Raw genomic sequence first — 19,182 nt, forward strand, 5'->3', positions numbered from 1 at the left:
TCTTTCACAAAAGCAAAACTAATTAATTGCGGCAGAAGTGCTGAATCATTAGAAGTTCTGGGTAGTTTCCCTCTCCCTGTCTTCTTATATAATGTGAATTTGCATTGTATTGTATTTGTTAAACATGTGACTATCCTTCCCCACCCTAACTCCAAATCCTCATGCTCCCACACACACATATGTGAAACCCAAAGAATTTAGAACCTTCCTACAGGTTTTTCTAAGGTTTTCTGCTGACTGACTGCAGCTTCCACTGCTTTTTTTTTCCTTTTGTCTTGTAAGGTCAAGAAGCTCTCTAAGCTGTTATCAGATATTCCCATAGTGTCGATGTGTAGAAAAATTCACCATAAAAACTCAAGCTATATCATTAAAGAATACCATAATATGGCAAATAATGGTGCCTACACTGCTCTAAAAAACATATCTCAATTCAGGCAAATCTTAGTACTCAAAATTAATGCCTTCAAGACATTGGAATTTCACAAATTGTCTCTCCAATTTCTAATGTCTGCAGGCTGTGAGAACTTCTAGTCACAGTGAGAAGTGAGGAAGATTTGAAGAGATGTGCATATTTTCCATATCCTCTGTTCAGTGTACATCAAAACCTGATAGACAACTAGTTCTTCAGGTAATGAGCTGCAGAAAGGACTGAAAAAGACTGAGGTGACTGATAGTCTTGGAGTCTTAGAGGAATAAATTCCAGATTCTTCAGCCTTTGTCTGCACCCAAGCTAGATTCAGAGCATCAGCACGAACTCACAAAACTCCTGCGACTTTGCTGACAACTTCCTGACGTAAATATGATCTCTCTTTTTTTTTATTTTTGTAAACTAGTAACCACAAGAGCTGAGGCTGAAATCAAGACATGCATGAATGAATTAACATGGGACAATATTTGCCTTATCCAGGGCTTGTCATTCAGCTCTTCACAGACCAACTTCCTATACCAGAATGCCTCATACTACAACTATGATTATGGTTTAGATACGTGAAGACTTGACTTGGGGATGTAAACAACAATAGCTTTCAGTGAGCCCTCTTGGACAGAAAAGATCTTTCCAGTGAAAGGTGGGGTTTGTAGCACTTTTGAAGTCAGTGCTTGCATTTTCCCATCACTTAACACAGTAAAACTCTTTGGTTTTAGCTCAGTTGTCTCAAGTGTCTTCAAGTCACAACAATTCTGAGAACATCTGAAACATGAATCTATGTATTATTCACTTCTCATATTCCAATTGGTATTATTCCAAGTTCTTTTTCCAAAAGTAACCAGAAGGAACCATAGTCCCATAATAGTCAACAAGGTGGGTTAGAATTGTCTCAGACATAGTGTACTGCCATTGCCAATCACAAGATTTTGCTGCTTAGAAGGCAATCCAGGCACTAAAGTGCTGTGTCCTTACGGGGCAGGCTCTTCTCAGCCCCTCCTGCTGAGAGATTGCTTCAAACTGTGTTGTGTCTTACTGTGAAATATCCCTTGGTTTTCTTTTTAAGGTGAATTATGTTTTTTTATTCAAGCCCTAACTGTGGAGAAAACAATAAAACATAATTTGGAGGATTTTTCATTTGTTAAACCCTACTGAAATACTATGATTAATTTATAGCATTCTTTGAGAGGTTTACACTACAGAATGCACAGCTGAAATCAAGGTAATTAATTTTGTTAGCTAGCTAAATTTGTATTCTGTAACTGTATTTTCACATCCACAAAGCAGACTGGATTTGTGCCTTGGTTTTGTTTCCATCCTTGTGCAGCAGCAATCGCCCAAATTGACAGCAGGGCACCACCTGGCTTCGCTTTTCCCGCCTCAGTAAAGTGATCTGGTGTGGGTTCTGTTAATGCAGCAGCTAAATGCACACCTGGGGTTCAGGGACGCAAAAATAGCTCCAGCACAAGCTGCCCTGGGCTGCTCACTTACCAGCTTGCCCATGCACCGCTGCTGCCCGATACTGTCGGCGCACTTGTGGTGGATGCTCATCTTGCACGCCTTACAGCGCAGTCCGTGCTTAGCGTTTGTCCCTGGGAAATGCACAGCAAAGATTGAATTAGACAAAATCAATAGTTTCCATCCATTTAAACAAGTGACCTGAAAGAGCTGATGGGGTCAGTTGCAGTAGAGCAAATACTGGCAACATTCTTTGCCTTAACCTTACCTGCTTTTAAATATGCACATTCGTACACCTATTTTCTTTACAGCCTCTCCATTTTAGGCACTTGTCCCCCAGGTTCTTTTCCAGGGTGTTGTTGCTTTTAGATTTATATTGGATTATGCTCTGCTATATGATAATCTGACCAACAGTGTCCTCTGTGTCATGAACACCAAGCAAAACCCCCTTGTTATTTTGAAAGGTCTTAGCGTGGCTGTGCATGGCTGAGGGAGCCACTGAAGGAGCACCCAAGCTCTGGAGCAGCTCTTGGGAGCTGGGCCATCAATGGAGGCCCAGGTTTTGTGGATGAAGTTAGCTCCAGGCATATGTGAGAGGGTTAACCCATCTCCTTTGCCATTTCCCACCCACAGGCAAACACATCCCTGTTTGTGTGGTTTCTTTTTCCTGCGTGGTTGCTCTGGATTAGTGTGCTGTGAGGATTTTTTCAGTTATAGTTTCTTTTCAATTACACATGCTCAAAACAATACTGACAATTACTCCTAGGGACTGCTGCTCTCACCATCCTGGGCCAGTGCTCAGAGGGTGCAGAAAGGGCTCCTTACATGTCCCTGAGTGGGGCAGTGAGGGTGCCACAAGTTTGACTATACTTTCCTCCCTTGTCAGTAGAAAAGTTACATGTCACAGGTAGGGGAGCTACAGCAGAAATTTTGCTTTAAAGAAGAAGAATTCTCCCACTAGGCCAAATGTAGTTCTGTATTAGCTTCAGTGAGGACCTACTCTTAAATGACAGACCCAAGTCTGCTTGCTTCCAGGCAGGAACAGTCACTTTTATTCATACAACCATAACACTTCCTAAACTATGCAGAAGCAGTGATGCTGCAGCAACTCTTTTATCCCCTACAGGACTGTGTAAATGAAACAAGTAAACAACATATCTGTTCATTTTATCTACTGTGAGAATCAGTATGAAACAAGGCAATAAAAAACCCTAAAAACACTTGACATTTTAACCAGCCTTCATTAGTCAGACATGATAAATACTAGTCAGAAGGATCCTGAATCTGAAAGTACTCATTGAGCTCATTGGTTATGTACATGCTGCCAGTTTCATTCAGTGAAGTGCTACCTCAAGAAAGAAGCACTTCAGGGAAGGTTTCATCAAGTTGTTGCCAAAACCCAAGCCTTGTGTTCCACTTTCAGAGGAAGAGGTGTCTGAAGTGGCCACTTGCAAGCCAGGTAAGGCAGGCTGAGGTTGTTGCAGTGAGCCAGGCTCAGATGTTTCACCTGCGTGCTTCCTTTAGGACAGGGAACCAAGATCCTTCCCACCTTCCTATAGAGCCTGCTGGAGTGATAGGGAGTGAATGGGGTTGAGTGTGGGGGGTGCCCCAGGGACTTCAAGGGAGTGGAGTCAGTTCCTGCTCCCCACTTGTTGCCCCTTTTAGCCACCTTTCAGTGTGTGCAGACATCCTTTCTATCCTCTTTTTCTGAGGTCTTTTTTCCTAGCAAACACAGGATTTCTTAGAAGAACACATGCCTGTTTATTTGTTCCTTTTTTCCTGCATGGTTGCACTTGGATTAGTGTGCTGTGAGGATTTTTTTCAGTTATAGTTTCTTTTCAATTACACATGCCCAAACCAATATTGACTTCTGTGGCTTTGTGCTTTTATTACTGATGATGAAATGCTGAATCACCCTTCCTGGTGATCAACAACTGGCACTGGGAAAAGAGTAGTTCCCTGACAGTTTTTCATTATAATTATAGGGCAGAATGAGCTAAGGAAAATGACATCACAGCTGGCCTATGCAACATGTCAGTGCTTACACCAGGTCTAATTCTCCACTCGTGCTGCTCTGTACCAAGTTACTCCTAAGATTTAGCTGTGAAGAGGCAGATAATCTTACAGTCCTTCCTGCTGGCTATGTTATGCTTTTCCAGCCATTTTAATGTTAACTTTACAAGGTGGATGTTGGTCCTTACATGTTATAACCATGTGATTACAGAAGATACACACCTGTCAAAACAATTGTGCGCCCAAATGATGTGCAAAATGAATGTGAAGCATCTGAGTTGCTTTCAAAAATCACCACAACTCTTTCAGAACAGGAGTCTGTGGTCATGTGAAAATGAGTAAGACAATTACAAAAGAACAACACTGTATTTCCATTGCTGAGTGCCATATTTTTATATCTGAGTAGCTAAGTAGTGGCCTCAAAGAGAGGAAAAGTATTTCTGTCACCCACTTGAGTCTACAAGAAGGCTTTGTAAATCAAAATCAAAACTATCAAAAGCTCCAATCTTCAACCCATTTTCAGTTCTAACTACTTGGTTTACAGTGGGGCTAGCTTGGAAAAAACTTCCCTGCGTCTCCCTGCCTCCCACTGAGGAATAACTACGGAGCTTGGAGAAGAATCATTTATGCTCAACCACCATATCTCAAGCTCTGAAAATGGCATTTCTACAAGAAGCATCTTTTTTTTTTCCCACAGAACAATTCTTTCTTCGGTTTCTCTTCCCCATTACGCTAAATCACTCAGAGGACTATGGCTAAGCTGTTTCAAAACTAGTGCATGCCAGGAATCAAATAGCTACATACTGGTAATGTACCTGACCCAAAAGTTTCTGAGATTCAGAAATGAGGCGCAATCACAGCTCACATCACAGATAAGAGATTGCATTCAGTACAGGTGTAAATTAGACCAGGGTTTCACTCATTGTATCAATTTCTGGCCTCCTATTTATGCACACTTATTGACCATGCAGATGCCTGAATGGGGCAGGTTTTAGGAGACATTTGGTAGTTTAAGATAGTGAAAAAGCAGGCAGAACACGGATCTTGCAAGGATGTTATGTAAAGCTGAGTGAGTATAGTGACAGATCCACAGTCATGCACTGGTATAAGAGAGTTATTTCATTATGCCTAAAGTAGTGGCACAGGATATAGCAATGTGTTGAAACATTATTTCCCAATAAATTCCCCTGGAAATCATAAGAAAGTTAGGAATTTGGTCTGAACATAATTAAATACTAGAAAATAAGTGGTATTAATGACTCATAAAAGTAAAAAAATAAAAATACAGTGACAAAGATAGTAACAACAATAGCAATAGCTACAACAACACAATAGAGACTATTTGAGGATAATTTTCCTTTGTTGCCAGAGGGTACCAGTCTTTGTTTGAAGTTGAAAGCCTCTCTGTGGCATGCTTACTCCCACTGGGTTAATCTTTCTGTGGATTGAAGCATAAGGGCAGGGGAAGGGTAAGGAGAGGGTTCACATTTGAGCTGGTTAAAGCACTGTCTGGAAGGTGCAGTGTTCCAATTAGTGAAGTCTCAGACACTAACACAGTCTCCTCAGGGACATGTGCTGAACACACACTGATGATCTGCAAGCCTGACCGTCACTGTCTAGGTTGATTCCTGTCCCCCTAAATAGCTGATGGTTTGATTGCAGCCTACTGGTTATTCCCAGCAGCAGATATTCCCCTATACCAACATTAAAGCAAAGCTGGAAGCTACTGATGCTCACATACAGTAGTCACCGCTTATCTTAGCCCACCTGGAATAATTTTAGTCAGTGGTGGATCAGAAATATAGGATCTAAAGGCTTAAGAATTAAGCTCCACTTGGAGTAACCTAACTACTTTTTTCTCTGGTTTTCACTCAAAGGGGGAATAAACTAAAGCTTTGTTAGCTTTGCTATTACCTTCAAAAAGTAATCATCTCTCCTACCTTTTTCTGCAAAAACCCTTACTTAGGTTACTTAAGCTGGTTGGTAAATACTGAGCAGGACAGAACAAAATTCTGCTCAGTTGCTTTTTGGTTGCGGTCTGGGGATGTGATTTTCACTATTTTTATTCAAGGCACACTACTTCTTCATTCACCAAACAGAGCAGACAGTGTTTGATGAATGGGCAGTTCTATTCAACATTTATTTTTTACTTTCCTCAGTCAGTGTGTGTCTTTAAGCATCACCTCTTGAGTCCCATGTTAGCCTCATTCCAAATACAAAGTGATTAACGGCCTCATGAGTTTTCTTATGGGCTCACTGTCTTTGTCCCTTGCCAAAACTTGTATGAGATGGCTCTCATTTAGGGGAATAAAGGGTAAAATTGTCATAGGTTGCACCAGTATTATTTTGGCCCAGATGCTGGTGTTTAAGTTATAAAAATTTAAAATTCTAAAAGTGGGGATTTAGAATGGAAATTACTAGACATGTTTAGCTGACTTATAGTGTTCATGAACACTTAACGTGTCCTCTTTGGTCAATGAAGTAGTGTCTATGTGGTTATGAAATTCATACAGAGAAAGAAACCACACAGACATTAGAATAAATGTCCTTTGTGTCCTATTCATTAATGTATCAACTATCTCCCAAGTCTGTAGAGGCTGGTATTCCTTTTTCAAACAGTAAAAAACGCAAAACTGACAAAAGAAACTTCTTTCACTGGAAAAAAGGAGAACATTTCAGGCCAGAATACTGAGCAGGTCTTAAATAAACTTACAAATGAGCTTCTGCCCAGTAATTTTCTTCAGATATCAGCTAATGTATCCAGGCACCAAGGTCTGGAAGGATGCATTGTTTTGAGAAGCAGGTCATGTTTAATAACACCTCACTAGAAATACTCTGTGACTGGGTCAGCTCCCATTTGAATATCTAAACCAGTGGCTAGGTTTTCCAGAACAGTCATGGAAAATTGAATCTTAAACTGTTCTGATAATATGACCTTAAATACCACTAAAAGGACACACTGCATCACTTTTATAAATTTAAATCTTTTTTGGAGGAAGCCTAAATGGAAACAGAACACCTCAATATAGGTGAATGGAAATATTTGTAGGCAGAGAAAGACAGAGGGAACAGGGCAGAATTTGATTCCAACTCTTTTTTTTCTGTGTTTCCTTACAAAAGCAGTTTAGTAACTACTGTGCATTTCAGGAAAGTCACATTTTTCCTAAGGAATGCAAATGAGAATCTACTTGTTACAGGCACACAAAAGGAACCTGTATCAACTCCTTTGCCAGCACAGCTATGGCCACAGCACTGCTGGCTGATGCTTTTTGCCTGTTGCTCCAAGTCTCAACATAAGATTAATTACTGGAGAGGGAGAACGAGCCCTACAGCCTGGAGAAATTTCAAAGAAAACTGCAGATGTTGGTAACAACATGATGTTATACTGGCTGTATAAACATAACTATATTAGGCACTTACGCCAAAGTGGGGGAAAAAAACAGAAAGGAGAGGATAAAAACGTTCAGGTCTATAAAAGAGAGAAAGAGGAAGGGAAAGAGACACAGAGAGACTGTCACCTCCAGCTAATCTAGCTATGACCCAACCACTATTTTTTTATTATTCCAGCTGAGAGGAACATACCACTCAGAAATTGTTTTGACTTAAAACTTTCAAAAATAATATATTTTAGATTAACATAATTTCCCTAGATCAACTTCTGCTGTAGGAGGCTGAAAAAGACACTCATTATAAAAATAATGAGTGTCTTGCCCCTTTCTCCCTAAATGCATTTACAGTTGTCACCAGAAAGCTTCATCCATGCCAAAGTTTATGGCAAATGGAGAATTTTAAGCAAGCTGGGCCACTACTGCAGCAGTGAAGGGTTTAGGATGTCCCCTTAAAAAGAGGAAATCCCCGAAATGGGACCGGTGCCTCTGCAGTTCTCTCTAAGCCTTTGTGCACTCTACACTCATGCCCCTCTTAGATTTTAATTAATTGGTTTTGCATAAATGCTCTGATGCTGAAAGAGATTACTATTTTTAAAAATTCCTCTGTAGCAGCTTCCTGCCCCTGTGGCTGGCTGCTGCTGGACAAGCATTTCTCCTTCTCCTGCTCTATCTCAATCAAGAGCTGTGAGGAGATCAGAAAATAACATTTTCTACATGAGACATCCAGATCTTTAAAGTTAAAATCTTGAGCCTAATTCATCCAAACCACCAGGCTGGTTTGTAAGAATGAGCTGGGAAGTCCTTTTCTCACCCTTCCTCAGCCTCAGCTTCCCTGAGTGCCTCCTGCCACCTTGGGAACTACACTCTCTCCTAATGCCTGTCACCCTTCTGATTATATTTTTTTAACTGAAGCTGCCCCATCACTTTTCCACGCTGGCATTTTGGAGAGTACAGAGGCTCAGATCCTCACCTGTTCATCAGGTGAGCCACAGATCAAAGCCTGAACTCAGATTTCCCCAGCCACCCTAGAGGGCTGAACACTGGAAGTCATTGCTGCCAGATACCTGATTGAGAATTTAAATTGATGGACACAGAGTTACTCTTTAGTAATGACATTTTTTTCTTTATTAAGTTGTGGGTTGGAATTTTTTACAGTTAAATCTGTCACTACAAAGTGTACACAGCTTTGGGCATGTTAAATTTATAATTTCTTGGGATGAGGCATGTTGTACAGGGATGTCCAACCACATGAGAGGAGGAACTTCTGAACCTGGGAGCAAGCTGCTAGGTCTTGACCTGGTACCTTGACTGCCTGAAGTGTCCTGTTCCCATGAGCGTACCTTGTGCCACTCTAAACCAAACAGGGTGTGTAGAGAAGCTGGAGCTTGTGTATTTATGTTCTGTAGAGGGGGGCTTGATATCCAATCATGGTACCTATCCTTGCAATTGAATAAATTTTAGATTATATCTCATTGATAGGTGTGGGTCCATTTGAGTGCCCACCCCAGTTTCTCCATAACAATATCCTATATTTAAATAGCAAGAAAAGTTGCCTTATGTGTAGGCAGGCTACATAACAGTGCATAAAATTAGAATTGACTTCCTAGTGGCATAGTTTTCTTTAGAAATGACATGCTGGGAAAAAAATGAGGCAGTAATAGGCAGGTTTTTCTGCAAGACGGTTATAGAGATGAAAAATACCTCTGCTAAAATAAAGCCTTTTAAAAATTTGGCCATAAGAATTTTTTTCAAAATGCATTTTTCACATATTCAGCAGCTTTGCTCTAAAAGTCTATCCCTGAAAGGAAATTTCCACCTCCGCACTTCTTAAAATATCATCTCAGGTTTTTGATCATCTAAATGTTAATTAGGAAGCTGGAACATCATGGTAAATAAACTAACAGCTATTATTGAAAGAAAAAGTCCCTGTCCCCTAAACACTAAACATGCTAAATCATGTCTAACATTCTGTGCTCTGAACAAACTGGCACTGATTTATTGTTACCTACTTTTCTAGATAATTTTCAAGATTGATGAACCTGTGCTTATAGGTCCTTGAACTGGGCTGCTTTGCTGAAAAGGAAAATATTTCAGAGAGGATAGGCATAAACTTGACTGTGTGAAGGGATGGTGGTAGAACTAAATAGGACAAGGGAACACAGAGAAATTAAGCTTGGTGTGTTTTTCAAATGAGGACAAGCAGAGATGAATGGCTGATCTTGGTCTCAGTAGTATTAGTAAACATAGCATCTTAAGTAACTCTTCCTGAGGTGAAGATGATGAAAGTCATATTTCAAACAAGATCTCCATTTTGGCAGGCTCAGGTTATTCACACCTGTTTTCTTACATGTTTTGAAATGAAAAGTCATCAGTTGCAGCCTTTTTTCCCTGTGTTTTGAACACTTTGAAAAAGCAGTTGAATTTTTTAAGGCTGCTCACATGTACCAAAACCTTTATCTTCCAAGGGCCTTGTACCATTACAGAGGAGCTGGAAAACAGAAACCAGAAATCTGAACAAAATCTATAATGTGAAAGGAAGACCAGGACTGTGAGCTTGCTGAAAATGTGGCAAAAGAATTACAGAACAAAAGAACAGTGTGTCCTCAGCAAAGGGATTTGATGTCCTGTCTTCTCTGCTAATGGACATAAGCCTGCTGCTTATGTGGCTCCATCATCATCAGTGGATCAGTGGGCTTGAAATGAGAGATGCTATTTGTCAGAAGATCAGGAAAATCAATTAGAACTATAAAATGTTTAGTTCTTATTTTATATATATATGTGCATATATGATGGAAATAGGAAATAGAGCAAAAGAAGATCACTACATATGGCCAAAATCTAGTGCTTGGTCAGGATTTGGCCACATGCACAGATTTCTGTTCCAAAGCCATTTCTTCCCTCGGATCGCACGTAGCTAAGGAGGATCTCATCAGAAGCTACAGGTGCATTGGCAGCAGGATTTGCTTGGACTAGAGGGAATTCAGGGCACCACCATAAGTAACTGGCTAGTTACACCATTTTGGTGGGATCAGTTTTCAGGGAATTTATTTCTACAGTCAGTCAAAATGTGCTTCTACCTTTCAGAATTTTACAACCACATTTTATAGCAAAATGTGTTTCAGTTTCTTTTCCACATGGGAAATATACAATCACAGAATCAACTAGTTTGGGAAAGACCTCTGAGGTCATCAATCCAACCTATAACCTAACACCACCTTGTCAACCAGACCATGGCACTGAAAAGCATCCAGTCTTTCCTTAAACACTTCCAGGAACAGTGACTCCACCACTTGCCTCAGCAGCCCCTTCTGTTCCTGTTTTCTGTGAATTCTTTCTGTTTTCCAAGCAATGTAAAAACATTCAAACCTTTCACACCAAGTGCAGGCTGGGGGGGGAGTGAGGTGGGGTGGGGTGTTGGTAATTTTTTTCCAGAAATAACTACTGATTTCAGTGAAATCACACAGGTTGGGCAGTAAAAACCCTTCATTTACAACTGTCAAAGAAGCAATCCTAGCCTTCACTGTTATAACCTGAAACAATTCATTACTTGACACATAGCAGTACTGGCCTAAAGCACACCTAGAGGTACACTTCCATAAGGCACCAATTAATAATTAAATGAATAAGAAAAACTTCTGTCAAACTTCTGATTTTACAGAAGTTTATGTAGCTCAGCAAAGTAAAAAGAACATTGCCCGCCCAAGGGTCAATCTGGACAGTGAAAAAAATAGGGACATTAAGCTGAAATTTCACTTTATTGCTAAATAATTAAATCATTAATCAAAATCACCAAAGATCTGCTTTTTAAGATCTTATCAATCAACATGAATAATTCAATGCATCACTCATAATCTGTCCATATTTAGATAGTATTTGCCCTACCTGAATTCACCCTGGCTTCCATTAGGAACCAGCCAAGCCAACACAAACCATAGATTTTCTCATCTACACATGTGGATTGGACCAGCATGGCTATGTGGTTTGTTGTCCAAAACCCTTAATAAACATCCACCATAATTGTGCTACCACTATCAGGGTAGTGAAACCCAGAGGGACAGCAAAAGGCTTGTCAGGTATTATCTGTCTGTTGTACAGTTGTACAGTGTACAAAGCTGTTGTTACAGCTTTCTATAACAAAAGTCCAGCAAAGAGCAGATCAATGTGTCAGAAGGTACTGGCACAGAACTGAACGTCAATACAGGTATTAAGATTTAGGAGCTGTCACTGGCAAAGAACAGGTGAAATTGTGAACAGAACGGGCAGCAGGTAACTGCTATGTAAGTGCATGGGTGAATGTGTGAAACTGAACCCCTGAACTCTCAGACAAGAGGCTGCTACTTGCAAGCTGCAACCACTATTAGCTGCTGGAAATGTTGATAATAAGCAGTGTATCCCAAATCCTGCAATTAATAAAGAGACAGGAGACCAGAGCACTAGTTAAAAGGCTGATTATATGCTGTTCTTATGCACATACATTATTTAGACTGGAGGAACTGTGAGCTTGGTTTCCAGCAAGAATATTTGGTGCCAAAAGGTCCTGAAAGAAAGTGTTCTCAGAAAGAAGAAGGGGGCCAAAGGTGAAGATCCTGGCCTGGGGAGGGATCTGGGAAATGCAGGAAGATCCTGAAGATGAGGAAGCTATGGACATCAATGTTGTACATCAGTGATGGACATTCAGCGATGGACATCAAAGCCAGGGGATGCCCAGGAACTGTGGCTGAGATGGGCAACTTCAAGCAGCATCACAGCAGGAATAAAAAATGAATTTCTGCCCCAATGTCACTAGTAGTGACCCCTCCATGAAAGGAAGGGGAGACTTAGGGAATGAAAGGCTGGTGGTGAGGGAGGAAGTTAGTGTAAGAAAAAATAAAGAGGGTTAAATCTGTAATGTCATTGATTCTTTAATAAAACCTGGTACCCAGGCGCTCTCCACATTGGAATTTTTAACAGTGTAATAAACCCTGCAAGAAAGGCAATATCTCACCTTGCTTCTGTAAACAGATATTATAACCTGAGAGAATTCATTACTTGACACATAGCAGTACTGGCCTAGAGCACACCTACAGGTGCACTTCCATGTGGCACCAATTACTATTTAAATGAATGAGAAAAACTTCTGTCAAATGATGGACATAGACAACTCCCTGCATGTTCTAAAGTAAACTACAATGAAGCCACAGTTTTCAACTACATGTCATTTTTAACTGAGCATGTCTTCAGAATGAAAAGTCAGGACTCATGTTTGCAGCATCCTTCAGTGTACAAGATAAACTTATGTCAAGGGGGAAAACAGCTCCGTATTGTGTACACCTGGAGAAATGAAATTTTGGCAGATCAGAGAAGAGCATTAGAGAGAAGTTGCAGTAACTTGCATTCCTATTACCAAAGAAGGAAAACATGCGGTGATCCATGTGAGCCGCTAGGATCACTGCTCTCTGAGACATCATTCTATATTAAGGACAGCAACAAGCAAATGTGGGTAGGCATTTTACTCTACATGATGGCAGTGTGCTATTTCTTGCAGAAGCATTTCTGTTAAGTGCCTCATTTTAAGATTTCTGCATCTCAGAGTAAGGTAAAGCTTCTAATAATTTTGCTTCTGGATAATGCTTTTGTCAGCTATTCAGCTTTGTAATTATCCACATAACAGTCACAATCTGGTAGATAAGGACCCCAAAGAGAAAAATAACGTTTTTACAAGAAGGTCAGCTTGAAAGAAGATGCACTTAGTTTGCTTATCTGTAAACACCCAACATCCCATGTGAGCTCTGGAAAAGTACATAGCAGGACATAAAAACCCCATTTGCATTCTGCTTCATCCCTTGGCCTTTAAAAAACCTTGAGCTTGCCATTATGTTCTTCACTAGAGCTGATACCAGGAGCAATAGTACCAGGAGCCTACTCACTACTTAATAGGGTGTTTGGTGGTTTTAATGTATTTTTTGGTTAAAAATCACCATGGCTAACATAATATTAAAATATTAATTGTAGATGTGCTAGAAATGCTTATTGTTTTCCATCTAATTAAACAGGCTAATGTTGGTCAACATTTTTTAAAGTCTCTTTTGACTGAGGGATTAACTGCAGTTTCATATTAATAGCAATTTCCCCCAAATTAAAGTGAGCTTGAAAATTATCTTGTAACAAATGTGAAACATGTCTGATGCTGTTCAAGGACAAATTAGAATTTACAATATATTTCCACCCTCTTTTCTCAGCTTAGCAGTTCCTGATTATCCAATTTACTGATAACATTCTTGCCTCATCTCAGAGGAGGAAGCCTTCCCAGAGGATAAACAAACTAAATATTTTCTTTTCAATATTTGCTTGAAAGCATGTTTTAACTCTTTGTTAACAAAGAAAAGTAATGATTTGATGCAGGGATAATGTGCGGCTCCCTGTAGCTTTTCCACAAATGTGGGATTTCATGAATTGGATATTTTTTGCCACGTTTATCAAAAAATAGGAGTAGAAGTAGATGGGGCACATCTATACTGCACATGCCATTTTGTTTCTAGGTTTTCACTTCTGTTTATTCCCACTTTATTTATTTTAACAGACAGAATATGCACTGTTGGGAAATTTTGGAGAGTCCAGATGATACTACCTATACCTGACTGGTCTATAACTAACAGTTAAATGCATACTGTACAGTTTGGGTAAATTAGTACTTCTTATTTCCAGAAGGCTTTTGTTTGGCCCTTCTTACAGGACTCCACTCAGAAGTGGAGAGGTCTATGCTTATGGAGACTTATTAACTCCAGAAAGAGATTGTAGGATAAGCCAGGTTCAAATTTAATCTAATAGGGTAAAATTATTATTTTACATCAATTTTTAGAAGATGTGTGTTAAAAAAACCCCAATGTTTCTGTTTCCCCTAAACCTTAGCACAGCAGGGGGAGATGACTTAAACAATTCTCACTCACACTGACTCTCAAAAGTGCCCAGAGCCATTCATTGTTGTCAACTGAAATGGAGTGTCCTAAATCCAGGAATAAATTTAGTGGAAGGAAGGAGGAGGTAGAGGCAGGGATTGTAGATCACTTAGTAATATATGGGATGGCACCTGGTACCAGTTATTGAAAAGGTTGGCCCTTTTTCAATGAATCACAGAGTGGCTGGGTTTGGAAATGCCATCTGGAGATCATTTAGTCCAATCTCCTGCTGAATCAGGTTCTACTAGAGCAGGTTGCACAGGATAATGGCCAGGTGGGCCTTGAATATCTCTGTAACATGAAATCCCACAACTTCTCTGGACAACCTGGTCCAGTTCTCTGTAACTTTCACAGTAAATAAGTTCTTCCTCATTTTCAGATGGATCTTTCTGTTTCAGTTTGTGCCTGTTGTCCCTTGTCCTCTCCCAGGGCACTGCTGAGCCTGAGCTCTTGCAAACACCCTTCAGGTAGTTACAAACATTGATGAGATCCCCTCTCAGCTGTCTTTACTCCAGGCTGAACAACCACAGCTCCCTTAGCCTGTCCTCTAAGTGAGGTGCTCCAGGCCCCCAATCATCTTTGTAGCCATCCGCTGGACCTGTTCCAGGAGCTCCATGTACCTCTTGCCCAGGGAGCCCAGAACTGGACACAGCACTCCAGATGAGGCCTCACCAGGGCAGGATCACCTCCCTCAGCCTGCTGGCAAAGCTCTTCCTAATGCACTCCAGGATACAATTGGCCTTCTTGGTCATAAGGACACTGCTGGCTCTTGGACAGCTTGGGACTGTTGTCCCCTGGGACCCACGGAGCTGCTTTCCAGCAGGTTAGCTCCCAGCCTGCATTGGTGCCTGGGATTATTCCTCCCCAGGCACAGGACCCTGCTTTTGCCTCTGTTGAATTTCTGGAGCTTCCCCTCCATACAACTCTCCAGGCTGTCCAGGTCTCACTGGATGTCAGCACAGGACTCTGGGGTATCGGCTGCTCCTGCTGGTTTTGTAATGTCAGGGAATTTGCTGAGGATGCATCCGTCCCTTCATCCAAGTCATGGATGAATGTGTTGTACAAGACTGGACCTGGTCCCAACTTCTGGGGAACATCACTAGCAACTAGCCTCCAACTGGACTCTTTCTCTACCATTCAACCAGTTCCCAATCCATATGAATGTCCACTCATACAACACTTCCTGAGCTTGCCTACAAGGATGTATGTGAGACAGTGTCAAAAGCCTTGCTGAAGTCAAGGTAGTCAATATCCACCACTCTCCCCTCACCTACCCAGCCAGTCATGCCATCATAGAAGGCTATCAGATTGGTCAGGCATGATTTTATGATTTTTCCTCACAAATGAAAAAAAAAAGGATTCAGCTGCTTTTGAAAGGTTCTTTCAATAGGGAAACTCTTAATCATAAATAAAACAAATTTATGGTGTAGTAGTAATAATGTCTGGAGAATAGATGTTGGAAGGCTTGGCTGTGACTACACAAGCCCTGCTCCAAGGGTATGTCTCCCTTGCTGGAAGCTCTTTACCCTTCTCTACAGAGGACAACTCTGTTCTGATGAAGTGGCAACACAAATTTCTTCCTTAAGGTCATCCGTGTTGGGAGATGCTAGAGAGACCAGGAAGAGTGGAGGGCGGGACTGAATGAATAACATTATTCTTATCCTTCATCCTGCAAGATAAATAAAAATGCCTTTTTTTGCTTCTGTTTTTTCCAAGATCTCTGTCCAAAGAGCCTTCCACACTACCATAGCCTTGGAAAAAGCCAGTTACAGTCATGCTTCCAGGAGTACTTCTACTTTGTCTTGCTGCCAAAAAGTGGTGATCAATCTGTGACCATTTACTGCACCTTTGTCTACCTGGATAATGCTGGATATAGGCAAGTTTGGACCAAACCAGAATTCTTACTTCATGAAATGAGGCAGCAAGCTTAAAAAAAGTCAAGCATATTTTTTAGGAGAGAGCTGATCAGACTGGAGGCAGAAAGCACTGTGTCATAGTTCCTGTGAAATTTTTCTATATTTAATAAACATCCACATAAATTACAGTTATATAAACACTTCCTCTAACCATGGAGTTTTTCCAGTACTTATTAGTCGCAGTTACTGATAGTCTAAGAGAAGGAGTTCAAATGCAGAATCTAATAGAAAAAGGCTTCATAGCTTCAATCTAGGCCTCTTTTTTTCCTTTTTTCCTGCATTTGAAAAGCTCGCCCAATTTATCAACCTCGACCCTAACTTTCTGGAGGATTTTACAATACATCTTTGGGGATAAAAGTGGTTGAAAGTTCTAGCAGCCACAACTGCACAGTGAAATAAAGAAATACAGGCTGTTTCTAAAAGATGAAGTGAGAAATAATTATTCATGGTAGTTTTTTGGCTGTCTGAACCTCCAGAATGACTGGCTAAACCAGAACAGACGGTGGTAGGAGTGAGTCAATTCTGAAGGGATAACACAATTTCACTGCTTAAGCACTACTGATTAATAGACTGAAAGGAAGCTATGCTACAGCCATGTTTTGGTTTTATCTTTTTTACTTGTTTATTTGTTTATCTTTGTTACTTGTTTATTTGTTTCTCTAACTGCAATCTGGTTAGTTCCCCAAGAGGACAGGTACTGAGTTATTTACCTCCAGAGCTGCAAAGGCTCAGAGAATCTGCATCCAAACCAGAAACCCAGTTGCCTTGAGAACACCCATAAATGCATATATGTCAGGGGTGGCATGACCCAGAAGGACCTGGTTTTGACAATTACTGGACATTGCAAACCACAATTTTTTCTGGCCTTCCTGCAAGTTTGTTCCAGGCAAACATGCTCTAACAGGTATGCCAAAAAACCCCAGGTGTTTGATTAAAATTTTGTGCCATAGTTAAGGTTAAGAATGGAGTGAAACAGTTACATATACTTTGGAAACACAAAGAAAGATACAATAAAAACAAGGATATATTTCTTTAAACACAGATTTGAAAGATTGACTTTAAAGTAATATATTTTTAAAAGCAAAGTGCTTTATTTTTTTGCTGAATTACTTATATTTGACTTTGATGGGAATACATTAATTGCATGTAATATGTTTGGAATATGTGGAAAATAACATTTTTTCCATGTGAATCAGCACAGGAAATGATCTGCAAATGAGTAAAATGTTGAGAATTCTACAGATGGAGTTTTTTCTTAAAAATACACAATGTTTTACAACCATAGAGTACTGACATCATGTTTTCTTCAACAGTGAATTGTCACAGAGATGATTGATGACACATCAGAGACTGAAGAAAAGCAAGAACTTGCTTCTCACCATAAGACCTTAAAACATAATAAGATAAGACATAAGACCATAATCTGATGCAACATTAATTTATCAGTATCTACCTTTGCTGGTGCTAGGTGGTTTTGCCTCCCTTAATTTGTCATTGCCAAAGCTTACCACATTCTTGCTAATCACAGAAAATGGTAGATAACACAATGCAAACTCAGAGGTATCTAACATGGTTTTCTTTTCACTGTGATGTAAAATAAAAACCCAATAAAGCCAGCGTCTCCTAAATGATGATCTAATAATACATTCCACAAGACACTTTGATTTTCAAAATTTTCCCTTGCTGGGGTTAGATATTAAAATAGTAGTAAATACTACTACTAAAACCAGCAAATTAATGGTTTTGTAAGAGAAATACTGTGAGAGGATGTTCAAGGGTGGATATGTTTAGGAAAATATGTGGCCCTCAATGCAGCTGAAACCCCAGTCCTAAACTAACCGATGCCAGGTACTCACAGCAGCAAAACACTGAGTGGGAGAAAGGAGTGCAGAGTCTGCTCCAACACACTATTGATTTGCTCTGAAATTATGTGAATTATTACTGTTGAATTCATTATTAGGAATGATGATTTTATTGGAGAATTAGATGCTATAAGAAGGCCCCATTAATGTAAAATGGATTCTGCATGCAGTCTTCAAAGCTCCCTCAAATGTGAAATTTCCTCCATTATTTCATTTGACAGAAAATTACTGCTTCTGTATCAAATTTTTCTTCTGTTTACTGAGGTGGAACTTGAGTCTCAGTCTAGTACAATTAACAGGAGCAGTCCCACTCCTGCCTTTAAAGTGCGATATGAAGCACACTATTAATATCTTTTTTCTTTTTGAAATCACATCAATAAACAGATTTTCTTTTGTATATGTTGCATTGTACTCTGGGCTGCATGAAAAACATTTGAAAGAGTAAATTTACTCATATATATATATATATTGATTGCACTGCATCCCAAAGGCAGTATTTGGCTCCTAGTGCCCAGGGATCAAAGAGAGATGATGCACGTATTTTTTTCTAGTAAGATAATGTTTCAAGTTCTTTAATTTTGCTGTGAAAAGAGCAGCACAGGAAACCTGCTGCCTCTGCTCCATGTGTCCTGCTCACTCTGAAGCTACAGACGGATTCTGCCACATGAGCGAGACTGAAGCAGTCACTGCACATTCATGCTGTGCACTGTTCTTTACGCTGCCATGTACCAAACACAGCCCCTTAGTTCATGGATCAGAGTGCCATTTAAGGTGAGCCTGGAATCATTCTTGGTGGCAAAATTAAAGCCATCTAAAGTCAAGACACAATTTTCCTGGAATCTTTCCTCCAGCCTTCAAAACATGTATCTGTCTTTGCCTTTATTCTCATCAATGAGGAATTTAAAGTCATAGACTCATTACTCTTAAATGTCACTGCCTGTGAAAAATGCAAATAGAGAGAACAAATCGGCTCCATGTTTCAAGCAGTCAGAGTCCCTGAACAGAAATGAGGCTTTTTCAGTCTGTCTTTGGGAGCAGGCTTGACAGGGTTTCCTGAAAGCTGCCTGTTTTGCTTTTCTATTCCTGTAACCCACAGTTGCAGAACCTATATGGATTAATTGAATGGCAAACAGTTAACATCAAGATCTACCATGCTGCTTAAATAACAATACAGCAAAACCAGGC

General features: G+C 40.1%; 1 protein-coding gene across 1 annotated transcript in view; it reads right to left on the reverse strand.

Annotated features, from left to right (window-relative positions):
• Positions 1 to 19,182, reverse strand: part of STAC (SH3 and cysteine rich domain) — a 72,467-nt gene that overhangs the window by 26,496 nt on the left and 26,789 nt on the right. The window contains exon 5 of the mRNA XM_036406800.1: positions 1,916 to 2,016. Coding sequence (XP_036262693.1) covers positions 1,916 to 2,016 — 101 coding nt within the window. The remainder of the gene's footprint in view (positions 1 to 1,915; positions 2,017 to 19,182) is intronic.

This window comes from Molothrus ater, chromosome 1 (genome assembly GCF_012460135.2).
Source record: "Molothrus ater isolate BHLD 08-10-18 breed brown headed cowbird chromosome 1, BPBGC_Mater_1.1, whole genome shotgun sequence".
Classification (NCBI taxonomy): domain Eukaryota; kingdom Metazoa; phylum Chordata; class Aves; order Passeriformes; family Icteridae; genus Molothrus; species Molothrus ater.